Genomic DNA, 23,927 nt, shown 5'->3' on the forward strand with positions numbered 1-23,927 from the left:
TTTATCTCTCCCCATGAAAATGGAAATGCTCCCTTCCCTGGTGCTCTCGATTGCCTGATTGCGTACTGATGAATACATGCAAATTAAAATATGCAGAGGACACAGTGTGGCTTCCTTGAGAATATCCTACAGGGTTTATTAGATGTTAAAATATGAAAGGCCAAAATTCCCCGATTCTGTGATTTCACATGGTGGGGTCACCATAAACGTTGGTTATAATAAATTCAAGTGAGTGAGTTTTGGTGCATCTTCAAGTTCCTCTCCAAATATCCATAGCAAATCAACTAATAGCTCTACTTACAGATATTCCCATGGATCGTTTGGGTACTGATTTGGCCTCCATTCACTCATGACTTATCTGGTCAACCATTTACATTGTATGCACAAGAGAAATGTCTGACTATTTCAGAGACCTGAATCTTTAGCCCCAACTCCACCTTTAATAGCTTTGTGATCTTCAGTCAGCCACTTTACCCTTCTGAGCTCCGTTTCCTTCTCTGAAAATAAAGGCATCAAATTATGACAGCATGCGATGTGTTTTCCAGATCTAAATGCTTGTGATTCTGTGATGTTAATTGGTGTTCACTGTGATGCTGTATATGCACCAGGATACAAAAACTCAATCCTACATATTTTGTTGTCTGCGTACACTATACCAGTATTTCTAAAGCAAATTAATATTTCTATCCATGCATACAACTGGAGCCCTTGTTTTTCTGAATACATCAATAGCTTATTTTCACTTGGCATGTCAATACAGAAGTAATAGGAACTTGGTCTGAGGGACCATTGAAGAAGTAAGGTTTGTGATTATTAAGGAATTTATGCAAATTTCTCAACGGAATACAGTCCCTTCTTAGATTGCCATAATGAGATTTTAAAAAGTCTGACGCCAGCCCTAGCCTACCTCTGGAGATTATGATTACATGTTTAGACACATTTTATCATATCACAGTGGGAGCTGGTTGAACGCACCAACCAACTGTGCTTTCTTGCACTAGAATTTTCAGCCAAGCAGTGATGACACAACCTGTTTGCTTTAGAACGTGCATTTAGCTGATTAGAAAATATAGAAAAAAGCTGAAGTCTGGCAAACTAGGAGCTCAGAAAGGTGATTAATAAGAAAGAGGAAATTATGCAGCGGCAACATATCTTTATGAATGTGTACTCCCCATAGCTAATATCTGAGGCAAATATTTTGGATTTTGAATTGGCTCGTAAATGCAGCTATCAAGAGCGAGAGTAGCATAATTCTTAGAGAATGCATATATTGCTTAAAGAATAAACATAGCTCTTTCTTACGAAGTAGTGAAGCTTGGTTGATTATTGACAGAAAAACTAAAAAACCAGTAAGGGGAAATATTCAGAAGAAACCGTTCCAGCCCATGTCACTCTAAGTAAAGTGCATTTTACAGAAAAGAGAAGCACAGTAACCTGCTTTGAGGGCATGCAACATCATCTTTTCAATATTTTCTTTGCTGGTGTTCAATGTTCATGGTGAAGAAAGTTGCTGTTCACATCCGATGTACCCTTTCTTGGCTGTCTTCATCTTTAGCAGACTTTGAGAAAAAATCCAATCGCTTTTACAAATACCATACAAAAATTCCTGCACTAGGAATAGATCTACCCTCTCAAATCTAACAAATTGATGCAAGGCCTTTATTTTTTTTTCTCATTTACTCTCCCTATAGCATATCACTGCATATATCACTGCTGGTGTATTAATAATATTTAATGATAATTATGTTAGCAACATTAATAAAGCATTTTGATTCTCTTTCCCAATTAAATCAATTCCCTTGTGCGAAAAAGAAATCATTAGTAATTCCACATTGACTCACAAAATTTTCCAATTATTTTAATGTTGAATTTTCAGACTTCCACAGAGATGTGGTAAATAAACAAGGCCTTTTCATGTGATAATTCAAACCCTTTCATTTCAGCTTCTACATGTGGCATTGGAAGAGCAAGCTGGGGAGGTGTTTGAAGGGGATGGGGATTTGCACCTTCACTTGCCAATTTCAACAAGAAGCTGCTTCCGTAATACACCAGGGGGGCTGGGATTGTACCTTTTCCCTTGGTTTCTTTTCTAACATTTAATGAATCATGTTCCTCTTTTACTGTTTTCCTTTGTCTTAATATATAACACAGGCTTTGGTGTTTATAAGGAGACTGCTCATTAAATAAGGCCCTAAATCTAGTTGGATTAATGCAGTCAATGTTTCCTTCTGACTCATGGCACAGTCCGATGTGGGTCATGTGGCAATCCTGCAGGGCTCTTAGCCAAGCTATGTCTTGGGGACCACAATATTTCCAACTTGCAAGTCGGGAATCTCAGAATCCTTTGCTTTTAGCCTACTGGCTAGAAGAGAGAGAGTGTGTGGAGAAGACATATCCTCTTATCTGCCTCAGATTAGAAAGTATGCAGATTTCCTTGAATTTTCTGCCAGCAACAATTAGTCACATGACCCCACCTAGTTATATGAGGGCAGAGAAATACAGTGAATCACAATGATATTTTGTGAGTACCAGCACTCTCAGTCATAGCTTTAAAAAATACATGGTTATTTCTTTTGGGAAGGGGGTAAAGCAAAATTCAAGGTGTAGCTAAACAAAACGAAGAAATTGTCCTTTCTCCCAAGAGCATAGAGGGCTTTTTGGATTAATAAAATCTAGACACTCAATAATATCAATAATTCTGGCATTAATAATGCTGAGTATTTCCACTTTGGAAAAACACGTTTACGATACTGTATACTCAGAAACATTGACAGTTTCTGACATATACCAGTTGCTCAATAAATATTTGTTGGATCCATGCATGCCTGTCAGTTCAATTCAAGCCTTTAATGGCCTTGCGTCCCATCACTGGCTGGCTGATGAGGCCACTGGTAAATATAACTCTGGTTACAAACTCCTTAGCCACAATTTATAAAGATCATCAGGCAGCAAATGAACAGAGTTGCCCTCTTTGTTCTTTGGCTCTGCCCAGCCAGCTAGTGAATGTGGAAGTGCTCTGGATCTGTTCTCTAGCGAGAAGAAGACATGCAGTTGTAGCCTTCATTCTCCTTTTTTTTCCCCCTTAAATATTTGGCTTTTTTGATTTTGAGTAGGGTAAATTCTAATGGCTGTTATAGATAAACCCCACTGAAGTTTATTCCTTACTCAGTGCAGGTGCTCCTGGTCAGGCAGGCTCTCTTGTAAGTTATGTTACAGTGACTAAGGCTCCTTCCATCTCGAGGCTCCACGGCTCTCCGCTTCTGTCTCTCAGGTTACACTGGAGGGTCTTCTCCGTTCAAAGTAGCTGCAAGGAGAATGCATCACAGATCTTACCTGGAAGGTTTTTATGCAGATTTGGTTTTTGTTTTGTTTTCTGTTTTTGTTTTTATAGGCCTGGAAGTCTTGCACATGATTTCCCCCTATATTCCACAGATTGAAATGCAGCCCTATGACCTATAACCAAAGGGAACTGGGAAATGTTTCTAAGTTATCATTCTGGGAGGAGAAAAACAGGCAATCTCTGTCACAATAGTCAACACAGATTAAACAGACCCAGTATTCATAAGTTAGATATAAATTCCCAGGAAACACGAGATACTTATGTTAACAGGACTTACAAATTTGACTCCGACGACACACAGATATATATTTTATCTATTAGCTAGTCACTCTTTTTCACAAACTGCCATCCACTGGGTAATGGAAAAAGAAAAGAAACTAGATTTTAGCTTAATCCCATGCTACAATACCACAGAAGCCTTCTTATCTCATGTTCTTATTATCAGTATTTGGTTGGTTACTTGAGAAAGCTAAAAATAGGTTCATAAATGCATTAAGGATTTTCGCTTAGAACATACAAACGCACTGTTTTGCCTATAAATGCAGACTTTCATCTGTGTGGGGATGTATTGATTGAGGCACATCTTAACTTTCTTACATAAATTACCTCCACTATGTGTTTTTTATAATTCTCAGTTTCAGTTTTCTTAAAAAGGAGCAAACTTCCAACTCCCTCTGTTTTTTTATTTGTCTCTCCCATACCTAATTTGATCATCATTTTTTTAAATGACCAAGCCTTACCAAGATTTTCATATTCATTTCTTTCTCTTATGGTGAAACACATCAAACAAATAAAAATGTGTATCTATAGTTAAAAAATAGGCTTACCACTCAGCTGTAGAAATTGACCATTCTGGTGCTCTTTGAGAAGCCCTACCATTCCCCGCCCTGATGACTACTCACTCTTCCTTTCCTTCTGAGGTAAACGCTATCTTGAATTTTAACCATTTCCTTTGCTTCTCACATAGTTTTGCTAGATGTGTATATACTCCTGGAAACATATGCTGTTTTACTTTGCTATTTTTTGTACTTTTAGATACATGTAATAATACAGAATGCCAATGACTGACTTCTTTTTCAATCAAAATTATTCTTTTGGAAACCATCCATGTTAATGTATACTTCCGTTGTTCACTCATTTTTTAAGTTGAGATACAGTTGACATATGACATTGTGTATGGTTAAGGTGTACAACATATTGATTTCACACTTTTACACTGCAATATGATCACCGTGGTAGTGCTAGCTGTCACCTCCATTGTATCACATAGCTATCATTTCTTCTAGTGTCGGAAACAGTCAAGATCGAGTCTCTTAGCAGATGTAATGCTTATAATACAGTTGTGTTGTCTATAATCACTATACTCCATGTTAGGTCTCCAGGACTCACTTATCCACTCGTTGCAAATACATACCCTTAAATAACATCTCTCCCATTTACCCTCCTCCCAGTCCCTGGTAAACACCATTTTACTCTCTGCTTTTATGAGTTTGGTTTTTTTTAGATTCCACATATAAGAGAAATCCTACAGTATTTGTCTTTCCTTATCTGACTTATCTCACATAGCATCGTGCTCACTCACTCAACTGTTGTATATGACACCAGAGTTTGGATATGTCACCGTTTACCCATTCTAGTGTTGTTAGAGAGTGGGTTGTTTCTAGGTTTTGCTACTTGGAAAATTCTTGTACATGTCTCCTCATACACATATACAAAATTTCCTTGGCTCTTTCTAGGATTGAAATACTGGTGTAGGTAATGGACATGTTCAAATTCATTATAAAATGCCAACTGGTTTTCCAAAGAGACTGTGTCAGTGTATAGTCCTACTAGCCGTATATGACAGTTCTCATTGTTCCATATGAAAACCAATGCCCAACGCTTCATATTTTCCTACTGTTTGTTTGGACACTAATCAATGGTGGGATAAATGTAGTAAACATCTTTTGCCAGCTTTTGGATTCTTATGCCTCTCTTCATTGTGTCTTTTAGTGAACAGGAGGTTTTTGGTTTTTTTTTTTTTTTAAGATTTATTTACTTATTTGAGAGAGAGAAAGTGAGCATGAGTGTGGGGAGGGGCAGAGACAGAGGGAGAGAAGCAGATTCCACTGAATGCAGAGCTGGATGTGGGGCTTAATCTCATGACCCTGAGATCATGACCTGAACCAAAATCAAGAGTCCGCCGCTTAACCGACTGAGCCACCTAGGTGTCCCTTAGTGAACAGGAATGTTAAAAAGTTCCACGTAATTAAATGTATTGTGTTTTATAAATGGATGTCTTATGTCTTATTTAAGAAATGTGTACTATCCTAAGGTCATAAAGGAATTCTCCTATATCCTGTTTTAAAAGTTTTATAATTTTTCTTTCACAGGTAAGTATTTAAACTATCTGGAATTGATTTTTTTTGTCTGTGTAAGGGTCCAATTTCATTTTTTGTTCAGCGATGAATCAATTGTTCTAATGCCTTTTATTAAACGATCTGTCATTGACCCTGCCCTAAACTAATCTGCAATGCCAATTTTCTCATATATCATGTTTCCACGTTAAATAGGTTTATTTCTAGACTGCTGCTGTTCTCTTGGGCTATTTACCCCTAAGACAATACAAAACTGATAATTGCAATAGCTTTATAAAATTTTTTTTTACTACCTTGTAGGGAAACATTCCCTAATTTCCCTTGTGGAAAACAGGCAACTTTATGATATTGATTTCTTTTATCCATGATCATGGTACAGCTCTCCATTTATTTACATATTATAATACCTTTCAATAAGAGCTTATAATTTTATACTCAAAAGTCTTTTGTATCTTTATTACTGAATAGTTTATATATTTCTTGATATTATAAAAATATATTTAATGTTATATTTTCTAGTTATATTTTGCTGCTTTGTAGAAATGCTAAACACATTGATAACTCAGTAGGATCTTTTGAACATAGTACATAGTAAAATATAATTGTCAAATAATGACAGTTTTGTCTCCTGCTTTGTTGAAACTCACCAAATTCTTTTATTATAGTATTGAGATGATCATATAATGTTTCCTCTTTTATCTGTAAATGTGATGAATTACCTTTATTGGTTTTCCAATGTTAAGCCAATCTTGAATTTCTGGGATAAATGCAACTTGGTCATGAAAATGTTCTCTAACTATGTCTGCATTTGGTTGGCTAAATAGCACTTCTACCTTTATGTTCATAAGAGACACTAAGTTATGACTTTTCCCTTCCCTGTGATCATTGTCAGATCTCATACCCACATTGTGTCAGCCTCAACAAATACAAAAGGGAATGTATTTCTTTCTCTGCTCTGGGAACAGTTTGGGTAAGATTAGAATAGTTTATCTCTTGAATATTTGATAGAATGTCAGTAAAACCAACAAAAATACATAAATTCTGGTTTGGTTTCATGAATGGTTATGTGACTATTCAGTTTTCTTATTTATTTGTGAATCAACTTTGGGAAGTTAGAATTATTTAGGAATTTGCTTATCTCATCTCAGTTTCCAGGTTTTTTTGTCATGAAGTTGATCGTAATATTGTCTTTTTACTTCTTCATTTCCATTCTATGTATAGTAACGTTACCTGTTGCCTTCCTAGAATCACTCATTTGTGACCTTTTTTCTCTGATTATTCTTCCCATTGTTTTGCCTGTTTTGAAGTAACTTATCTTTCTTAAAGAACCAACATTTGATTTGTTCTAGTCTTTATAGTAGCTTTTTCCTCCTCTACTTCATTGATTTCTACTTTTATCACTGTTGTTTCCCTCCGTCCAATAGCTTAAGGTTTCTGGTATTCTGTGTCTAACTAAATAGGTTGAATACTTAATTCACTAATTTCCAGCTGTTCTTACATTTTTTTTAAAGATTTATTTACTTATTATTTTAGAGAGGGAGGAGGGGCACAGGGAAAGAGAGAGGGAGACCTTAAGCAGGCTTCATGCTCAGTGTGGAGCCTGACATGGGGCTCGATCTCACCACATTGAGATCATGACCTGAGCTGAAATCAAGAGTTGGGTGCTTAACCAGCTGAGCCACCCAGGCGCCCTATCGGCTGTTCTTACTTTCTAATGTAAGCATTTCAGGCTATAAATTCTCCTCTAAGTAACACACTAGCGCATACCACAAGTTTTGATAAATACTCCTTCAACTATTGTTCAGTTACAAATATTTCCTAATTTCCATTGTGACTTTTTCCACCAGGAGTTTCTTTTTTGAAATTGATTTTAAACTTCCAAACACTTAGGGTTTTTAAGTTCTTTTGTTATTAATTTCTAACTGTATGCATTGTGATCAGAAAATAAGCTCTGCTTGACACTAATCCTTTGAAATGTATTGAGGTTCTCTTTATGGTCTAGTACATCATTAATTTTTATGAATATGCCATGTGTACTGGAGAAGAATGTGTGTTCTGGAGTTTGGAGATATAATGTTCTTACTAGTCCTAAATAATTCATTGTGCTGTTTAAATTTCATCTATCCTTACTCAATTTTGGCTGCTTATTCTATCAATTATTGAGTACCTATGTTAAGTGCCCCCATTTTGATAGTGGACTGTCAATACCCAGTTTTAGGGTAATGATAGACTTTCAAATAAACTCTTAAGTAAGCAGATGCATATCTGAGTCTAGAGTTCAGAGAAGTCCAAGGTGGAAATGCAATCCTAGGAATCTTTGCATGAAGATGATCTTTCAGGGCAGAGACTAGATGAGATCACACAAAGAACGGAAAGAAGAAAGAAGATTAGAAGTCTGAGGATTGAGCCATGGGGCATTCTAGGGTTTATAGGCTGTGGAGATGGGGAGGAACAGACAGAGTGACTGAAAAAAAGAAAGAAGCTAGTGCGTAAGAAATAAACCCAAAGAGAGTGATATGCTGAAAGCCAAGGGAAGAATTTTTTTCAAGGAGTGTGGACTGAATGTGTCCAATGTTGCTGAATGGCCAAAAAAGATGAAGACTAAGAATTGAGCAACAGACCCGTAGGCTCTTTTTTTTTTTTTTTTTTTAAAGGTTTTATTTATTTATTTGAGAGAGAGAGAGAATGAGAGACAGAGCATGAGAGGGGGGAGGGTCAGAGGGAGAAGCAGACTCCCTGCCAAGCAGGGAGCCCGATGCGGGACTCGATCCCGGGACTCCAGGATCATGACCTGAGCCGAAGGCAGTCGCTTAACCAACTGAGCCACCCAGGCGCCCCGACCCGAAGGCTCTTATAGCCATGTTTCTCAGTTGATGGGAGCAAGTCTATGTGTGAGTGGTGCCAGGGAGGAGCTATTACTAACTGCCAGCACTCAGGGTGCTGGGTCCTGTCTTTGCCATCAAGGAACCAAGGGGAAGGGGAGTCTGATGAGAGCACTCAGGCTCTCCCTCTCTGCCAACCATCCACCTTTACTCTGATGAGGCTGCCCCCACTCTGGTTTGCACAAACCTGTGAGGTAACCTCCCCTAGGAGCCTGTAAAGAGAGTGAGACAAGAGTCCTTGTGCCCGCAGAGTTCTGGTTCATAATCCAGAGCCCTTCTTCATCCTCTTAGGGTGGAGCTTGCAACACAACATTGTCACTTCCAGCCCCTCTACTTTTTCTGGCGGACTCCTGCCCACGTTTCCTTGCAGCCGGAAGAGACAGGGCTTTTATCCTTGCCTCTGTTGTATTCTTTTACTCCTTTTCCAGTCTCAGTGGTGGGAAAAAAAAAAAAAGGTAACCTCTATAGTGGTAGAGAAACTTGTGGTGAACTAGGAGCTGAAGAAGTTTACAAAGTGTTTAATGTTTAATAATTAATAATCTATCATATTTGGCCTGTAAGAAAGGTGAATTTCCCATCTCACTCTTCCTACTACACATGCTCACACACACACACACACACACACACACACACACACACTAGCTGTCTCTGGCCTGGAGGAAGATGGCTGCCGTAAATAGGCCTTCATGGGGAGATTAACATTAATGGTTAAATGAAGGAGTCGTCTTATTGGAAGTTTTGGGAACATCAGCACAACAAGCCCTCAGTTCTAAACATTAGGACTGTCCCTAGAAGGATAAAGGACTACAGATAACTCAATCAGTACAAGGTGGGATAAGGGAAATACTGCTCTGAGACCTGAGTCAGAGAGGCCCCTTCCTTGTATCCAGCACTTTGGTAGGGACCCAACTCTGGCCCTTCTCTGTCCATGCCCCCTTACTGGGGTAGAGTGCCAGGGGCAAAGCAACAGGCCCAATAGGAACCTGCACCTCCCCCAACCCCAACTTCTAGGCCACACTCTTGGTACCAATGATTCATGGCTTAAGTCCATCACTAAGGCATATGCGGAATTCTTCCTGGAATCTGTCCTCCCAGGAGTGGACCACACCTCAAGTGAATATCTTTCTAGGCTCTGGGTGGGCTAATGCGTGGTTGCGTGTGTGTGTGGGGGGGGGAGCTGTAATGGAACTCGGCAAGTGGACAGAAGTGTCCAGATATATTTGAACATCCTACAGTGGGATGGAATCAGGGGTGGGAAGAGTGGGCAGTGGATTTCCCCAAACCACCAGATTTTAGCCTGAAACTTGGAAGATTCCAGGAACTCTTAAACTCAAAACTGGTTGTTATGAAGATGTATTTGTTAGGGGAGAAAGGTAGAACAGTTTTCATTTAATATTTTGTTAGATTGATTTATAAATCGCAAATATTTAAACATACTGTATATCTTGCTCTGGGTCCGATGGATGGTAGGGACAGAATGTAGGGAGTGGAACCTATTAAGGTTGGTGCGGATATGAAATAATGTCATAAAATAACACATGTACATGTAAAATAAAAGTCGTAAAAATGCTTTAGGTGTCCCCTTTAGTATGACACAGGATCTTGCTGCAGCCCTTCCCAACACAGCATCCAAGCAACACCCTAACTGCCAAATCCCCATCAGGCTGGGTTCCTCATTCCTCTACAATTCCCCACCCAATAAAAAATCACTTTCCTCACCAGGCTGTGCACCTTTCCACACTCCTGTATTTCTCTTGTCCTCTTACTGACCTGAATTATGCCATCTTACCAGCTCCCTTGCGTTCTGCATATAGTGAAGCTCTACTTGTCTTTCCAATACTAGCACAAAGCCCAACCACGGTGATTTCTAATCATCCATTTACGGTTCTGTGGCTCCCAGTAACATTTGAGCCCCTGAGGTCAGGGAGAATATCTGATTCATCCTTGTTTCTCTAGGCCTCTGCCAGAATCCTACACATGCAAGGCATTCACTGAGTGTCTTTAGGATAAATGAATAAATTCCCCTAGTCTTATAGCATACGTATCTAGCATGACGGGTTTAGTCCTGCATGATATACTGAATATATCAGCAGGAGGGCTGTTTCCCCTCTCTACAGTCTTTCTTACCAACAGATTTAAAATTCTAAAAAGGATACTGCAGTTATCTTTCTATGAATCTTTTGGAATAACTAGCATAGTTGTGAGATTGCAGTTGGTTCCCGATAATATCTCGTTAAGTTGATTAGAGAAGAAAAGATGTGCAGAAAATGATTTAGGATAAAAACAGAGACAGGTACTTCTAAAACGATAGTAAAGAATGCCCTATGTCTGCACATGTGTTTTGGAGGGGGAAGAAGAGAAAAATTGGAGAAGATTAGAAATTATCTCCAGATCCTGCAGTGAGAATTTCATTTCTATTTTTTTCTTCCCTATCACTGTCCTTATTTTTAGGATTCACAGTGATCTTTGAGGTGATTCCCACTGTCACTGCACCCTTCCCTCTTAGTGCAGGCTGTCATATTGCTTGACAGTTGCATATTTCTATCTAGTTGATACAACTTGCAAATACCTTCCTAAGCATCATTCCAAATCTTGAAAAAATAATGCTAGCAGTTTTGACTTTGTATCATCCCCTAGACCAATAATGGAGCTTTAAAACCCCCTCTACTAATTCACATCAGTCTCTGGAGTACTTTTTTTCTGAACATTAGCACAGCAATGAATTAATTTCATCATGACGTTAATTAAGTTATTTTAAAAACCGTAATCACAGATAATACAGTTAAGATGGCTAAAAAGAGTCAGTATCAAGCCAAAAGCTACACTATGATTAGGCAATATATCAGGACAACACCTTTTCTCACAATTCAAGTCAAATAAAAATGAGGAACAGAGAGTGAGGTGGCTGCTGAGACAGGAAATCTTCTATAGTTATGCTCCTTTTGCATTAGTGGGGAGGGCAGGGCTGGAGCGTGAGGTAAGCCAGAAACAGAGGGAGTGAAAAGTTGATCTGGCAGCGAGAGCAAGCAATTGGATTTGCATGCATTTTTTTTTTCTTTTTCAAATGGCTTATTTTTAATGGTTCAAAAAATAGTCCAAAATCATCATCTTTGTATACATTCCTCTTATTCTCCTCTTGTCTAGTGAAGTAAATACACACACACATACACACACACATATACATATATATATATATACGCTACAATTATGATATACCAAAATTTCATTTGTTTTCTTTTCTTTTTTTGCTTTTTAAACTTTTATTTTAAATCTAGTTAGTTCACATACAGTGTAATATTAGTTTCAGGTGTACAATATAGTGGTTCAACACTTCCATACATCACCTGGTGCTCACCATGACAAGCGCACTCAAAAATATGGAATGCTTCACGAATTTGCGTGTCATCCTCGTGCAGGGGGCATGCTGATCTTCTCTGTACTGTTCCAGTTTTAGTGTACGTGCTGCTGAAGTGAGCACTTGCATACGTTTTTTTAAGATAGAACTGGGGGCAAATTCCACTTAATAAAACCTTGGGCAACTAAAGTTCTCTGAGCCTTGATTTTCTTCATGTTTTATTAAATTATAGCATGAAACCAGGACTAATGAGCAATATTTAGTATGGCTGTAGATTTTAATAGGTTGCAGCAAATAGGCTCAATCTTGAAAGAAATTTAATAAGGAAATATAAAATTCTACTCCTATGACTTAAAAAAATGACCCTATCACCAAACACACAAACGCAGTAGTAATTACATACACACATCCCCAGAATGGGACCAACAGAACTTGTAAAAGAAAAAAAATACACCAGCTTTTAACTGTCACACACAAAAAATTTACAGAGAAATAACATATGAATTAAGTCTTGGAGGACAAATTTAAATTCCCAGGAAAAGACTTTGGCAACAGACAGATTAAACGTTCTTATTACTACAGAGGGCTATATAGGTAGAAATATTAGAGAAGAAGACTTTAGGTCATTGGCGGACATGTCTAACCAGCAGAACAGACAAGGATGAAATAAGCCTTTTCTGAGGCTAGTGAACTCCTCATGCCTGGAACTACTCAAGCGAAAACTCAACTGAAGTTTGTATAGCATAATGGGTAATCACATGTCCTGGAAACATTGCCTGGGTTGAAATCCCAGATCCACCTCTTTTACAAGCTGTGTCTTTTTGTGCCTCAGCGTAAAACGAATATAAAAGCTATGGCTGCCCCATGTGGTTGTTGTGTGGATTAAATAATTAACACATGTAAAGCACATTAGTGCTATGTAAGCTTTAGACATTATTAATGATATTATTTCTTGGAGGGATTATTTTAGAGGAACTCATGTTTTGGATTGGTTTGGTGAGGTAATCAAAAAGGGATCTGCCTCCTCTGAGATCCTATGATCCTGTTTCTATATTACCTGACTTCAAGGGATTGAAATTGCCAATCAATTGAGTACTGGCTGAAGCATCTTTGAAAAACAAAACAAAATAATAACAACAAAAACCCATGTTTCTCTTAAAAAGATCTTCATCATCCTTTTTAAGATAGTAATGAATAGCCTGTTTGAACAATTATTCGTATAATTATTTTATAACTCCCAAAAGAAAATAGCTCCCCTCAAACCGGCCCTTGAGCACCTAGGAGCAGCAGGGATAAGTAGAAAGGAGAGGGGGATGGGAATCAAAATCAAATTCATTTCAGAAGAAACCAGTCTTTAAATGATTTTATAGTGTGATGTAGATGAAATGAAAGATGGTGTTTTGGGCCATGGTGAATACGTTCCGTTGCTGTGAAGAGGGAGCTTCATTGGGGGTCAGGATGGCAGCCGTAGTGGGTAGCCACACCTTGAGGGAATGCAATAATTCCCTATTGCAAACAGCTTCTTCACTGTTCTCACCTACCTCAGTCCTCCCTGTCCCCAGTCCATTGTGTGCTACTGTCTCAGTGTTCCTTCTAAAATGCCAATTCACCCCCACCTCACACCTCACAGGGGCTTCCCATCATCGACAGTATGACATGTAAATTCTTGGTCTAATGACTCATCATCAGCCGCAGTCAAGTTCCACCCATGAGGTTTGTTTACATGCAGCTCACCCAGATGTATTAAAATCAGAGTCTCTGCAGCTCCCCGGGGTGAAGCAACTCAACACAACTATCTATCCCCATTTGGTCCGGCTGCCATGACAGAGGGGTCTTTTTCATTGCATTTTAAATGGAATGATGTTTGGCAGCCCTCACATCTACCTCCCTATCAACAGCAGCAGCAGCAAGCACTTAACAAAGCTCTGATTAAGGCAAATAGCCAAAGACAGCTTAGCCCTTTTCTCTGGCGCTGTGTCTTCCAGCTGAACCAGAGATATAACTCACGGTAGCAAACCTGAAACTGCAACTCTTGACAGATTAATTCCATAACAAAAATCAATCATGGCACTTGTTGCCGGCATACATAATATTTTGAGTTTCCTATTGAGCACCACCGAGAAGCAGACCTCCTTGACCTTGATGACATTAAACGAATGCACTGATACAGTAATGTAATCAGCTGATCACCGCATGTGCCATCATCCCAGATCTGTATAACAGTGATCAGCATTGAGCTCTTGTTTCCTGTGGCTCCTCCTAACCCAACCAAATTGTCATCCGTACTAGCAGAATGTCTCTTCTAGACAAAAATAGTAGTTGCAGCAACATTCTCAGAAGGTTTTATTTTTCGACTGGTCACCTCAGGCAATATGTCAGCTGATTTGCCTGCTAGCTTTTCCCTGAGCAAATATCAGCCAGCCAAATGGGTGGGGGGGGGGACGCACACACTATAAATCCCACTCTGACCACAGATAGATTACCCTCCTGTTCAGAAAAAACCCTTGTTCACTCCTTGGGCTAAAGAGGCTAACAGGAAGGAAGCATGAACAGGTGGCTGGGTGAGCACATCACCTATATAATGAGCAAACTGCAAGGGTTGGAGTGATGGGGGTGCAAGGTGGATGGAATGGAGAGAAGAAAACAAACTTCTCCTTTTTAACATTAGAGGGACTAGATTATACCTGACAATATGAATTGCATTTGGGGCAGAAGAACCATCTGGAAAAGGGCTATTGACAATTCCATTGGATTGCTCAACATGGTATGGGTCTGGATGGGTGAAGACTTTCATGGTTGATGTCACCTGAAAGGCAAAGCTTCTAAGGAGCCTAGAGTGAATTTCCCAGAAACCAGGACCATTCTTGCTGGAAACCAGTATTTTCCCAGAAACCAGGACCACTCTTGCTGATTTGCCCCATTTGGGGCTAATGATGTTTGGCAGCCCTCACATCTAAAACAAGTGATATTTGGGCTGCCGGGGAAGGAGAGATGATGTGGCCACCATCCCCAGCAACTGATACCTGTAGAGAAGTCTTGTGCATCATGTCTACCCGGAAGCACCCCTGCACGAATATTTCAAGTATTCAAATATGGTTTAGATACCTGCGTGCCAAATGGAGATATTTCATTCTCAAAGCTCTCAATTTACCTTTTTATAAAATGATCCTGGGGCAAAAGGGAAGAGCTAATTAAGCATTTCATTATCTGACTGATATAATGAAGCACAAAGTGACAGTGAAAAAAATCAGCATTGGGAAACATCTGTCCCACTCTAATGCTGAGAATGTCACAGCCTAGGACAGCATCTGCAGATGGAGGTTTTTAAAAATTGAAATAGAGGAATCTTCAAATAGCATGTTATAGAAATACCTCCGGGGAATAAACTCCAGGTAAAGTTTGCTCTTCAAACCTGTACATAGAATTTACTGTTCTTAGAAATGATAGTGTATCTGTACAAAGGAAATCATGTTCAAGTTGGCAGTGATTTAATGAATACAAGGAAATTATACTAGAATTTACTGTGTATTGTCTCTTTCATGCTCAAGGCTTTCCGAAGTGTCTTACTAACAAGCAATTAAAATGCTGAGAGACCAGGGATGGTGGGCAATGGTAAAATGTCTACTCTTACCCTGGTAGCTTACAAATTGCCTAGAATATCTCCTTGGTTACTGAAGAATGTTGATTGTGGATGTCACAGCTGTCCCTGCAATTGTTTAAACAGGCAATGAGATCTGGGATTCTCCCTAGTTAGTGGAATTTAAGAGAGAACTCCATTTGTAGCATCTTCTATTAATACTGTAGTAAATCAGTATGCACACAGGGCTATGCATTTATCCTGAAAATGTGCTGCCCAAAGTCGCATCACTCAAAAGTACCTAAGCAAATAAAAGCACTTGGCTTAATTATTTCTAATGTAAAATTAATAGATCACTAGTGTAGAAATACGGAAAATACAGATAAGCAAAAAGAAGAAATAAAAATAATTTATAATCTCACCCCAGGAAGAGTTAATTGGCACAATGTCTGGTACATAGTAGGTGCTTCAGAAATACTTGTTAAATAAATATTTCCTTCTAGTTCTTTTTAATGCAAACATATACATTGTTTAAATAAAAATTGGATCATATCCTACCTACTTTTCTGAAACCTGATTGTAAAAATTTTAGCACTAGATTGTAAATAGTTTTCCAAGTCATTAAATATTCTAGTGGTTTACACAACTGCTTAGTATTACATTTTGGGACAGATTTGGAGTAAAAATTAGACAACATTTAATAACATATTCTCATTCTTTCATCCATTCAATAAATATTTTTTGAGCACTTACTATGTGCAAGCCTCTATTCCAGACATGTGAAGGCATCAGGGAACAGACAAAACTCTTGCCTTCAAGGAACTTAAACTGTCATTGAGGAACCACCAAATTGAGCATAATAACTAAATGTTTGAAGATGGTAAGCGCCAGGGAAGAGAATAAAGCTGGATAAATGGGATCAAGAGTATCTGGAAAGGAGAGGAAGAGTAGTAATTTTAAAAGATGAAATTTAAATAAAGTCTTGAAGAAGGAAAGGGATTTGGTCACAGTAATATTTTGAGGAAAGTGCTTCTGGCAGAGGAAACAGCCAATGCAAAGGCCCTACAGTTGGAATATAATTGGCATGCTCAAGGATCAGCAAGGTGGCCGGAGCAAGTCCAGTAGAAAGAGAGTAGAAGACATGGTTGGAGAAGAACAGAGGGAAGAACAAGAGTTTTGGCTTCTTCTCTAAGGAAAACTGGGAGCCCCTGCAGTGTTTTGAGCAGAGAAATGACACAATGTGACTTCTATTTTTATAGGATCTGTCTGAGTGCTGTGTCAAGAATAGAATGTACAGGAAAATGTGTGAGAGGCTACTGCAGTGAAGCAAGCAACAATGGTGATGGCTCAAACCAGAATAGGACTGTGAAGGTGGTAAGAATCCATCCTGGAAGATGGATTTTGAAGGTAGTGCCAATAGTATATACTGATGGGTGGGATGTGGTGTGCAAGAGAAAGAGAAGCATGGAAAGTAACTCAAGGCATTTGGCTGAGCAGCTGGAAGGTTAGAGTTGCTTTGTATTAAGATGAGAAGACTATAGGTGGAGCAGATTTCAGGAGGCAGAGATCAGGATTCAGTTGGGGGCATGCTAAGTTTGAGATGTTTATTAAACACCCAACTGGAGATGTTGAAGATATAGTTGGATTTAAAAGCTTGGAATTCAGGGGGAGTCCAGGAAACATGAGTCCAGGCTGGAGATAAGTTTGGGGGATCATGGACATAAAGATAACATTAAAGCCAAGGGACTGGGTGAGATCATGTAGGTGTAAGTGTGGGACAAAAGAGAATCCAAAGTGCTGAGGCATTCCAGCATTGCCATGTCCACCATGAGAAAATGAAGACCTAGTGAAAAAGACTTAATGGGAGCCCCCAGTGAGCGGGGAGGAAAACCAAGTGTGGGGTCCTGGAAGCCATAAAGAAAGTGCATTAAGGAGGAAGGTATGATGATGTCAACTGCTGCTATGGGATCACTGCCACTGGTCAAGATCTTTGTGTGAGGTAGGAAAAGGCACCCTCTCTAGGGAGATGTGCTCTTGCAAAACCGCAGTTCAGCAAATACAAGGTGGACTAAACTCACATCCACCCGTCCCCTGTTCTAGGCGCCTTGTGCAAGCACAAGCTGCACAACCGTACGCAGTAACCCTCACGGCTGATGGGAAAGGTAAGGACCAAGAATTAATCACTGAATTTAGCAACATGGATGCCGCGAATGCCCTTGACAGGAGGAATTTTGGAGTGGTGGTCACAAGAATATGAATGTTAAGGGTTTAAGAGAGAACGAGAACAGAGGCATTAGAGACAGTGAATATAGATAGTTCTATATGGGGAAAATTTGCTGCAAAGAGGAGCAGAGAAGGCAGGCAGTTGCTGGTGGGGGATATAGTGTCAAAGCGATGGAAGAAACAGCAGTATATTTGTGTGCTACTGGGAGCAAGGCACAGCATCATCCTCCTGCCTTGACCACTGCGGTGGCTTTCTTACTGTTTGTTTACATCCACTCTTGCATTCTACAGTCTTTTCTCCAAATATCCTGAGTGTGATCTTCTTAAATCATAAATTAAATAATGTCGTAATCCCTTCCCATCACACTTCAAATGAAATCCAGTCTTGACCATGACCTGTAAGAGCCTGCCTGCCTAGCTCTCCCCCCTCATTTCCTACCACTTGTCCCCTCAAATATGCAGCTCCAGCCATGCTGGCTTACTCTTCTTCCAACACGCAGAGTGTTCTCCCAGCTCAGGCTCTGCATTTGCTGTTCCTTCTACCTGGAACTCTCGGCCCCATATTTTCATAGGCCTCGCTTCCACACCTCACTCAGGTCTCCACCCAAACATTTCTTCCCCCTGACAGGTATGGTCTCCCTATCACAAGCTCTTACTGTGCTGTTGGCCTTTTCATAGCACTAATCACTACCTGACTTTATGTAATTCCTTATTACTATTTTTCTTCCCTCAAACAAGCAAGTTCCATTCAAACAGATATGTTGTCTCATTTTATTCATATGTTTACCCCCAGCCAGTACAGTAATGTATGGTGCATAGCAGGTGCTTAGTAAGTATATTTTACATACATGAATAATTGAAAAAATACTACTATTGACACTATGAACACTTTAATGATTTTTAACATATTGACATTAAGGGTCATGGGTTGGAGTTCTGTTGGCCTCGACAGATGAGCAGAGGAGCTCCAGGGTATACCCTTCCTTCCAAGGTGTACCCTTCCTTCCAGCATACACAGGCATGTGCCCTGAAGATAGGCAAAGGACTTGTTTCAACCTAATCACACTGTTTAGGATTTTAATGTAATGGAAAATTTTGGTAGAAAATAAAATCAGAGATGTCCTCTGTTACAGTAGTGGAGAGAACACTGGGTATGCATCAGAAGGGCTGGATTCAAGTCTCCACTCTATGTAACTATGCTGTGTGCTTTCTGCAAGTCACTATATGTCTCTGTGCCTTTGGTCCCTAATTCTAAATTTGTGAGAAATAATACCTCCTGTACTCCTTCACCTCATTGCTTGAGGGCCAAGTGAGATATTTGGGATAGTGCTAAACAAATGCACATAAATATTTTCTCTGGATGAAAAGAAAGTGTTTGAAGTGAATCTAGGCAGGGTGGGGAGGGAGAAGGCAGAGTTCTGCTGCAACATATGCACCATCTGGCTCTTTAAAATGCGTCCCTCAGGAAGAAAAATGAGACTGCTGTTGAGACTGCAGTAAAGAATCATTCCAAAAGTGATATTTTCCAACTCTAATAAGTCTGTGATCAAACAATCAGTTTCTGGGGTAAAGGCCACTACTTTCCACCAACTGACCTGGAAGCATGTACCATATATTTAATGTCAAGAGTGTGCAAGCATAAGCAGTTTCTGCTGCTAAAGAATGGAAAATAAAATCTTGTGGCGTAGGAGACTAGACACCTGCATCTAGCTGGGAACTGGAAGAGAAACGTGCCTCCACAGACCTCCTGATGTGCTTCCTGGCAAATGTCAACCTGTCCCTAGAGTGACCAGAGGTGGTATTTGAAATGCAGCATCTGTGTACAGCATAGTTGCAAGGAAAGAGGAGCTGCCTGAAGGGATGTGCAAGCTGGGAACGGCGGGGGAGTAGGCATAGCTCAGGGCTCTCTTGGCTGTTCCTTCTCCCTCCCTGCAGTGGCATTTTCTTCCTGCTCTTCTTACCTGCTCCCATTCCCTCTTCACCATCACCTTCCGTTGCTTACTCATGGTTGGAGAAGAACAGAGGGAAGAACAAGAGTTTTGGCCTGACCCACGGGGGTAACCCTGAACCTGAATCATTCTATGTGCTGTGGCCCAGATAACTAAAATAGCCTCTTAGTTGCCTGGGTCCAAATATTTCTAGAGAACTCTTTTTTGGCCCAGCTCACCTAAACACTTTGAGTCTGGCCACGTAAATCTTGGGGCCTTGGTCTCTTTATTTTGGACTGCCCTTGAGAAAGGTGCTCATCCTTGGACTATAGCTGTGTCAGGCAGTGTAGAACTTGGCTCTGCTCATTGGCAGAGACTGTGGGCTTGGACAGATGCCTTGAGAAAGGATTAGGTGGCCCAGACATTCTAAGTGATACCTTGTTTAAGCGACGGCCTATGTGTGTGGGTTGCCCCCACAGTCTCTTCTAGAACCAATGTTTATTCAAAAAGTAGAAGGCTGTTGACTCGAAGAGACAGGTTCAATAGGTTACCAAATCTCCCACTTGAAATCTTTCTTCTTGTCTATCAATCTGAAATATTTTGGGTTTATGAATTTTCAAGGCTAACAAATTGGTTTCTAATGTGCCAAAAAAGGGCCTGGACATTAAGTCCCATTAAGTTGTAAGAGCTGTTTGACTAAACACACTTTTCTCATAGTAGGTGTGGGCCGCCCACACTGTGCAGCACCACTGGGGGTCCTACAATGCTGTGCCCTTCCTCTGATGCTCACCCACCCAACTCTGATTCAGTTCTCCAAGAGCTTCTTCCTGGTTCCTAGCAGTGAGCAATGGACATCACACTATGACCTCCTATTCCCAAGAACATGCTTTTGGCTCTACAGATGATGAATATTTGGCAAATGTTCAATACAACCAAGGAAATTCTATAACCCTTTCACCTGCCAGATCGAAAATAGAGGCTGCCTTGGACAGATGGAGGAGATCAGGACTCTCTGCTCTGACCATCAATGCCCCTGACACCATCCTTCTATAAAAATGAATTTTTGTGTCATCGTCATAGAGATGGAAGTTGGAAATGCTCTCCTCTTGGCTCTTAGCTACCAGCACTGCCTGAGTGTGCAACTGGTCCATGGGTTGGACAATTATGTGGCCTCTTGAGAAATTTTCTCAGAACAAGAGTGGGGCTGGGAACTCTACATCCCAGAATCTGAAGTGCAGTGAAGCTCTAAGGCCCCACCCCTTCCACACACCATTAACAGCCAGAGAGTTGTCTTTTGGGATTTTCTTGAAGAGGGGGCTTCTAGAACTTTCTTGGGCATGGCCTGTAACCAGTCCAGTTGCCACTTATTAAAAAAAAAGAATGAGGATCCCTGGTTCTGCTCAAATTAATGGGGCTGATTGTGTAAGGTTGCTATAATTCCCATTCATTCCTAGATTTCTGTACTGGTTCAGGGAGGCATTTATACAGATAGACTTCTAGCTGGCAGACAGCCTCTTTATGGTTGAGAGAGCCACCAATGAAAGGTGGAGTTTCACACCTCTCCCTGGCAGTTTGACTACCCCTAAAGGGTGTCTTAGAAAGCCTGAAAATAGAGTCTTTCAATAATGGTCTTTCTGACCAGGAAGTTCAGATGAGGATGAGAATGATGATGATGATGATGATGACATCAATAAGCCCCATAGATACCTGGGAGTGTTACATGACATGACTAGGGCCACATATATAGTAAATGAGCCCAGTTTTAGAGAGGTTTCCATGACCATTAAGGAAAAAACGTGCACATGTTTGAGAGTTTTACATGGGCATAGATGATTCACTCTCAATTTTTCCAGCCCAGTTTCCTTTCTGACCTTTGAAAGGGGGAATATTGACTTAGACTCTAGATATTTAGGCACTAAAAGGATTCCACCTCTCTTTCCATCTTGAACTACTCTCTATTTGTCTACAGTATGCATTGGGGGAGGGGGGTTTGGAAGAGAGATTCAACGGCAGGGACTGCCCTAGAGGGCTGACCTGTGCCTGTATATAGTCTTCAAATGAGGGATGCTGACCAAAGAAGGCACACATCTTTGCAGGAAGGATGGCTTTGGGGGTTCTGAAATTGGGCTGCCATGTACAGTTGGGCAGTTTGGCACTGCAAAATGGGCCTGGCTTAAATAATGCATGGAAGTATTAAATTACATGCCCAGGTCATAGGGCTGGTAAGGGACAAAACTCCTAGCACAGTGCCTAAAAAACAATAGGCCATCAGTAGATAGTTATTGGGTGAATGAAACAGAGTCCAAATCCAACTTCCTATTCCAAAGGCACTGCAGTTTCCATTTGGACACTCTGCTTTCATCTTCAATGTCTTTCATTAATTAACCCTGAGAAAAAAAGGCATTCTTAACTTTACTTTTATCTCTGAAACAGACATCATGTTTCAATAGTAAAGAATCACATCAGAGCAATGCTAGTATGAAGACGGTAGGAACTTAGTCATTCTGACCATCCTTCTTGTGGGCCGGGAATTTCCTTTATGTTTGGCAGTGGAATACCAAATGAGTCTAAAATTAGTTTCAGTGAATATTGGAAGAAAAGAATCCCACTTGAGATGATTGCGTTGCCGTGAATATGATAGGCAGACCAAGGTGTCAGTCTCCCCCGCTGAGAAGAGCAGCAGATTGGATGGGGATACACAATGACTCCGACCTGAGTGGGACCATTCCTGAGATACATCAGGTAAGCTAATTCAGGACTGCTTCATGTTTTAAAGGCCAGTTAAAAATGATGACTGTGGAATATCACTGTAATGCAACCTGTCATAGTTTAGAACTCAGCATACAGTTAAATAACCTATCCAAGGATATTAGCTTAATCGAGTAGCATAAAAGAGCTTGTCCACTAGTAAGGCATACCCATAGTATGGGTGGAGACAGTGCTCGATGAGCACTCCACTTAGTATTTAACAGGGGAGAAAAGGCTTAATAATAAAAAATCTGAGAAATTTGTCTCTCTCTTCCTCTCTCCTGACCCCTTCTTCTTCTTCCCCCTCTTTCTTGAACTCCCAGGATCAGTGAAATTTGTAAACTCCACCGAATTTCTTACCCCCTAAACTGTTAATAAAACACTCTGTAATGCAATTCTTGGTGCAAGAAATGGAGCCATTGAGCCCAGTTTAAACCTTATAAAATAACTCCCTCCCACACACCAATTTGCTCTAGCAATGATCTCTCTTCTCGTCAGTTGATCTCACTCAACAACAAGGTGAATTTTAATTATTTTTCTCATGAGTGCAAGAAAATGCTTTGCTGCCTACTTGTCCCCTGGTCCATCTGTGGATGTTAGGAAGGTAGGGAAAATTGGCAGAAGGAATATGGCAGGGTCAGGGCAGAGGGTGCCAGAAATATGGCTGAAACCTATGTTTCTGCATCCCTGGTCAGAGCGGACTTATTGAAGCATGTAGGTATACAAAAGCCCATCGCACCTCCAAGGTGACCTGTTTATCCTTGGGGGTGAGGGAAAGGCACACTCTTGTTCCACTTCTGTATCATTGCATCTTCCTTTTATTATGGGATCACATAACCAACAGTAGGCAACACAGGATGGGGGCCAGAAGCAAGTGATGCACCATCCAGAGCAGGCTCGTTTCCATGAAAGGACTCATCACAGAGACCCAGTGGTCTGGACTAGACTAGAATGAGGAGATTTTCAACTTATTGGGCCCCAGCATCTTTCTTCTTCAAAATGGAGAAATTGGTCCTTGAAAAGGCTAATTGATCTTCAAAGTCTTTCTAGCTCTGCACAAACGTACTGAAGCTAAAGTATGATTTTAATTATGTTCCCCTAGTGCCCATCACCAGCACATCACCTCTGATTTTTCCCTTGGGTATATTTATTGTCTTAAAGGTTTCCCTCCCCTACCATCAAGTTGGAGCAACTTAAAATGGAATACGAATTGTCACATATCACATTTGAATGGTGTTTCTGTCATACAAAAAACACTCTGTTCTCTCAGAGGAACAAGATGCAAAATAATTCCTTAATTAGTTTAGGGGTTGTGAACAGGGTGAAGGGAGATGGAGGATGAGAAGTATTATCAAAATTTATTTTAGTTTAAGCAGATTTATAAAATGTAGACTCCAAAATGACGATTCTATAGCCACCTTCAGGTAGTCTTTGGTAAGTGAACTTGGGGGCAGGGTGAAAACTAGACTGTCCTTGGAATCAGGTACAAGTAGCCCCAGTAACCCCGCAGCTTGTGG

General features: G+C 40.2%; 1 protein-coding gene, 1 long non-coding RNA gene and 1 other non-coding gene across 4 annotated transcripts in view; 1 reads left to right on the plus strand and 2 right to left on the minus strand.

Annotated features, from left to right (window-relative positions):
- LOC118524578 (uncharacterized) overlaps positions 1–23,927 on the plus strand; it is a 175,623-nt gene that overhangs the window by 137,329 nt on the left and 14,367 nt on the right. The gene's annotated exons all lie outside the window — the stretch shown is intronic.
- ST6GALNAC3 (ST6 N-acetylgalactosaminide alpha-2,6-sialyltransferase 3) overlaps positions 1,873–23,927 on the minus strand; it is a 577,918-nt gene continuing 555,863 nt past the window's right edge. The window contains exons 4-5 of one of the 2 annotated variants that reach the window (XM_078072897.1): positions 3,166–3,304; positions 1,873–2,474 (exon numbers count right to left, since the gene is read on the minus strand). In XM_078072897.1, the coding sequence (XP_077929023.1) occupies positions 3,268–3,304 (37 nt within the window). In that variant the 3' untranslated portion in view covers positions 1,873–2,474; positions 3,166–3,267. Of the gene's footprint in view, positions 2,475–3,092; positions 3,305–23,927 lie in introns of those variants that run through there. The other variant, XM_078072898.1, reaches the window with a different exon arrangement.
- On the minus strand, positions 11,951–12,057 carry LOC118524580 (U6 spliceosomal RNA). Its single transcript, XR_004911727.1, has one exon. It is a non-coding gene; the product is annotated as a U6 spliceosomal RNA (small nuclear RNA).

Source organism: Halichoerus grypus, chromosome 5 (genome assembly GCF_964656455.1).
Source record: "Halichoerus grypus chromosome 5, mHalGry1.hap1.1, whole genome shotgun sequence".
NCBI lineage: Eukaryota > Metazoa > Chordata > Mammalia > Carnivora > Phocidae > Halichoerus > Halichoerus grypus.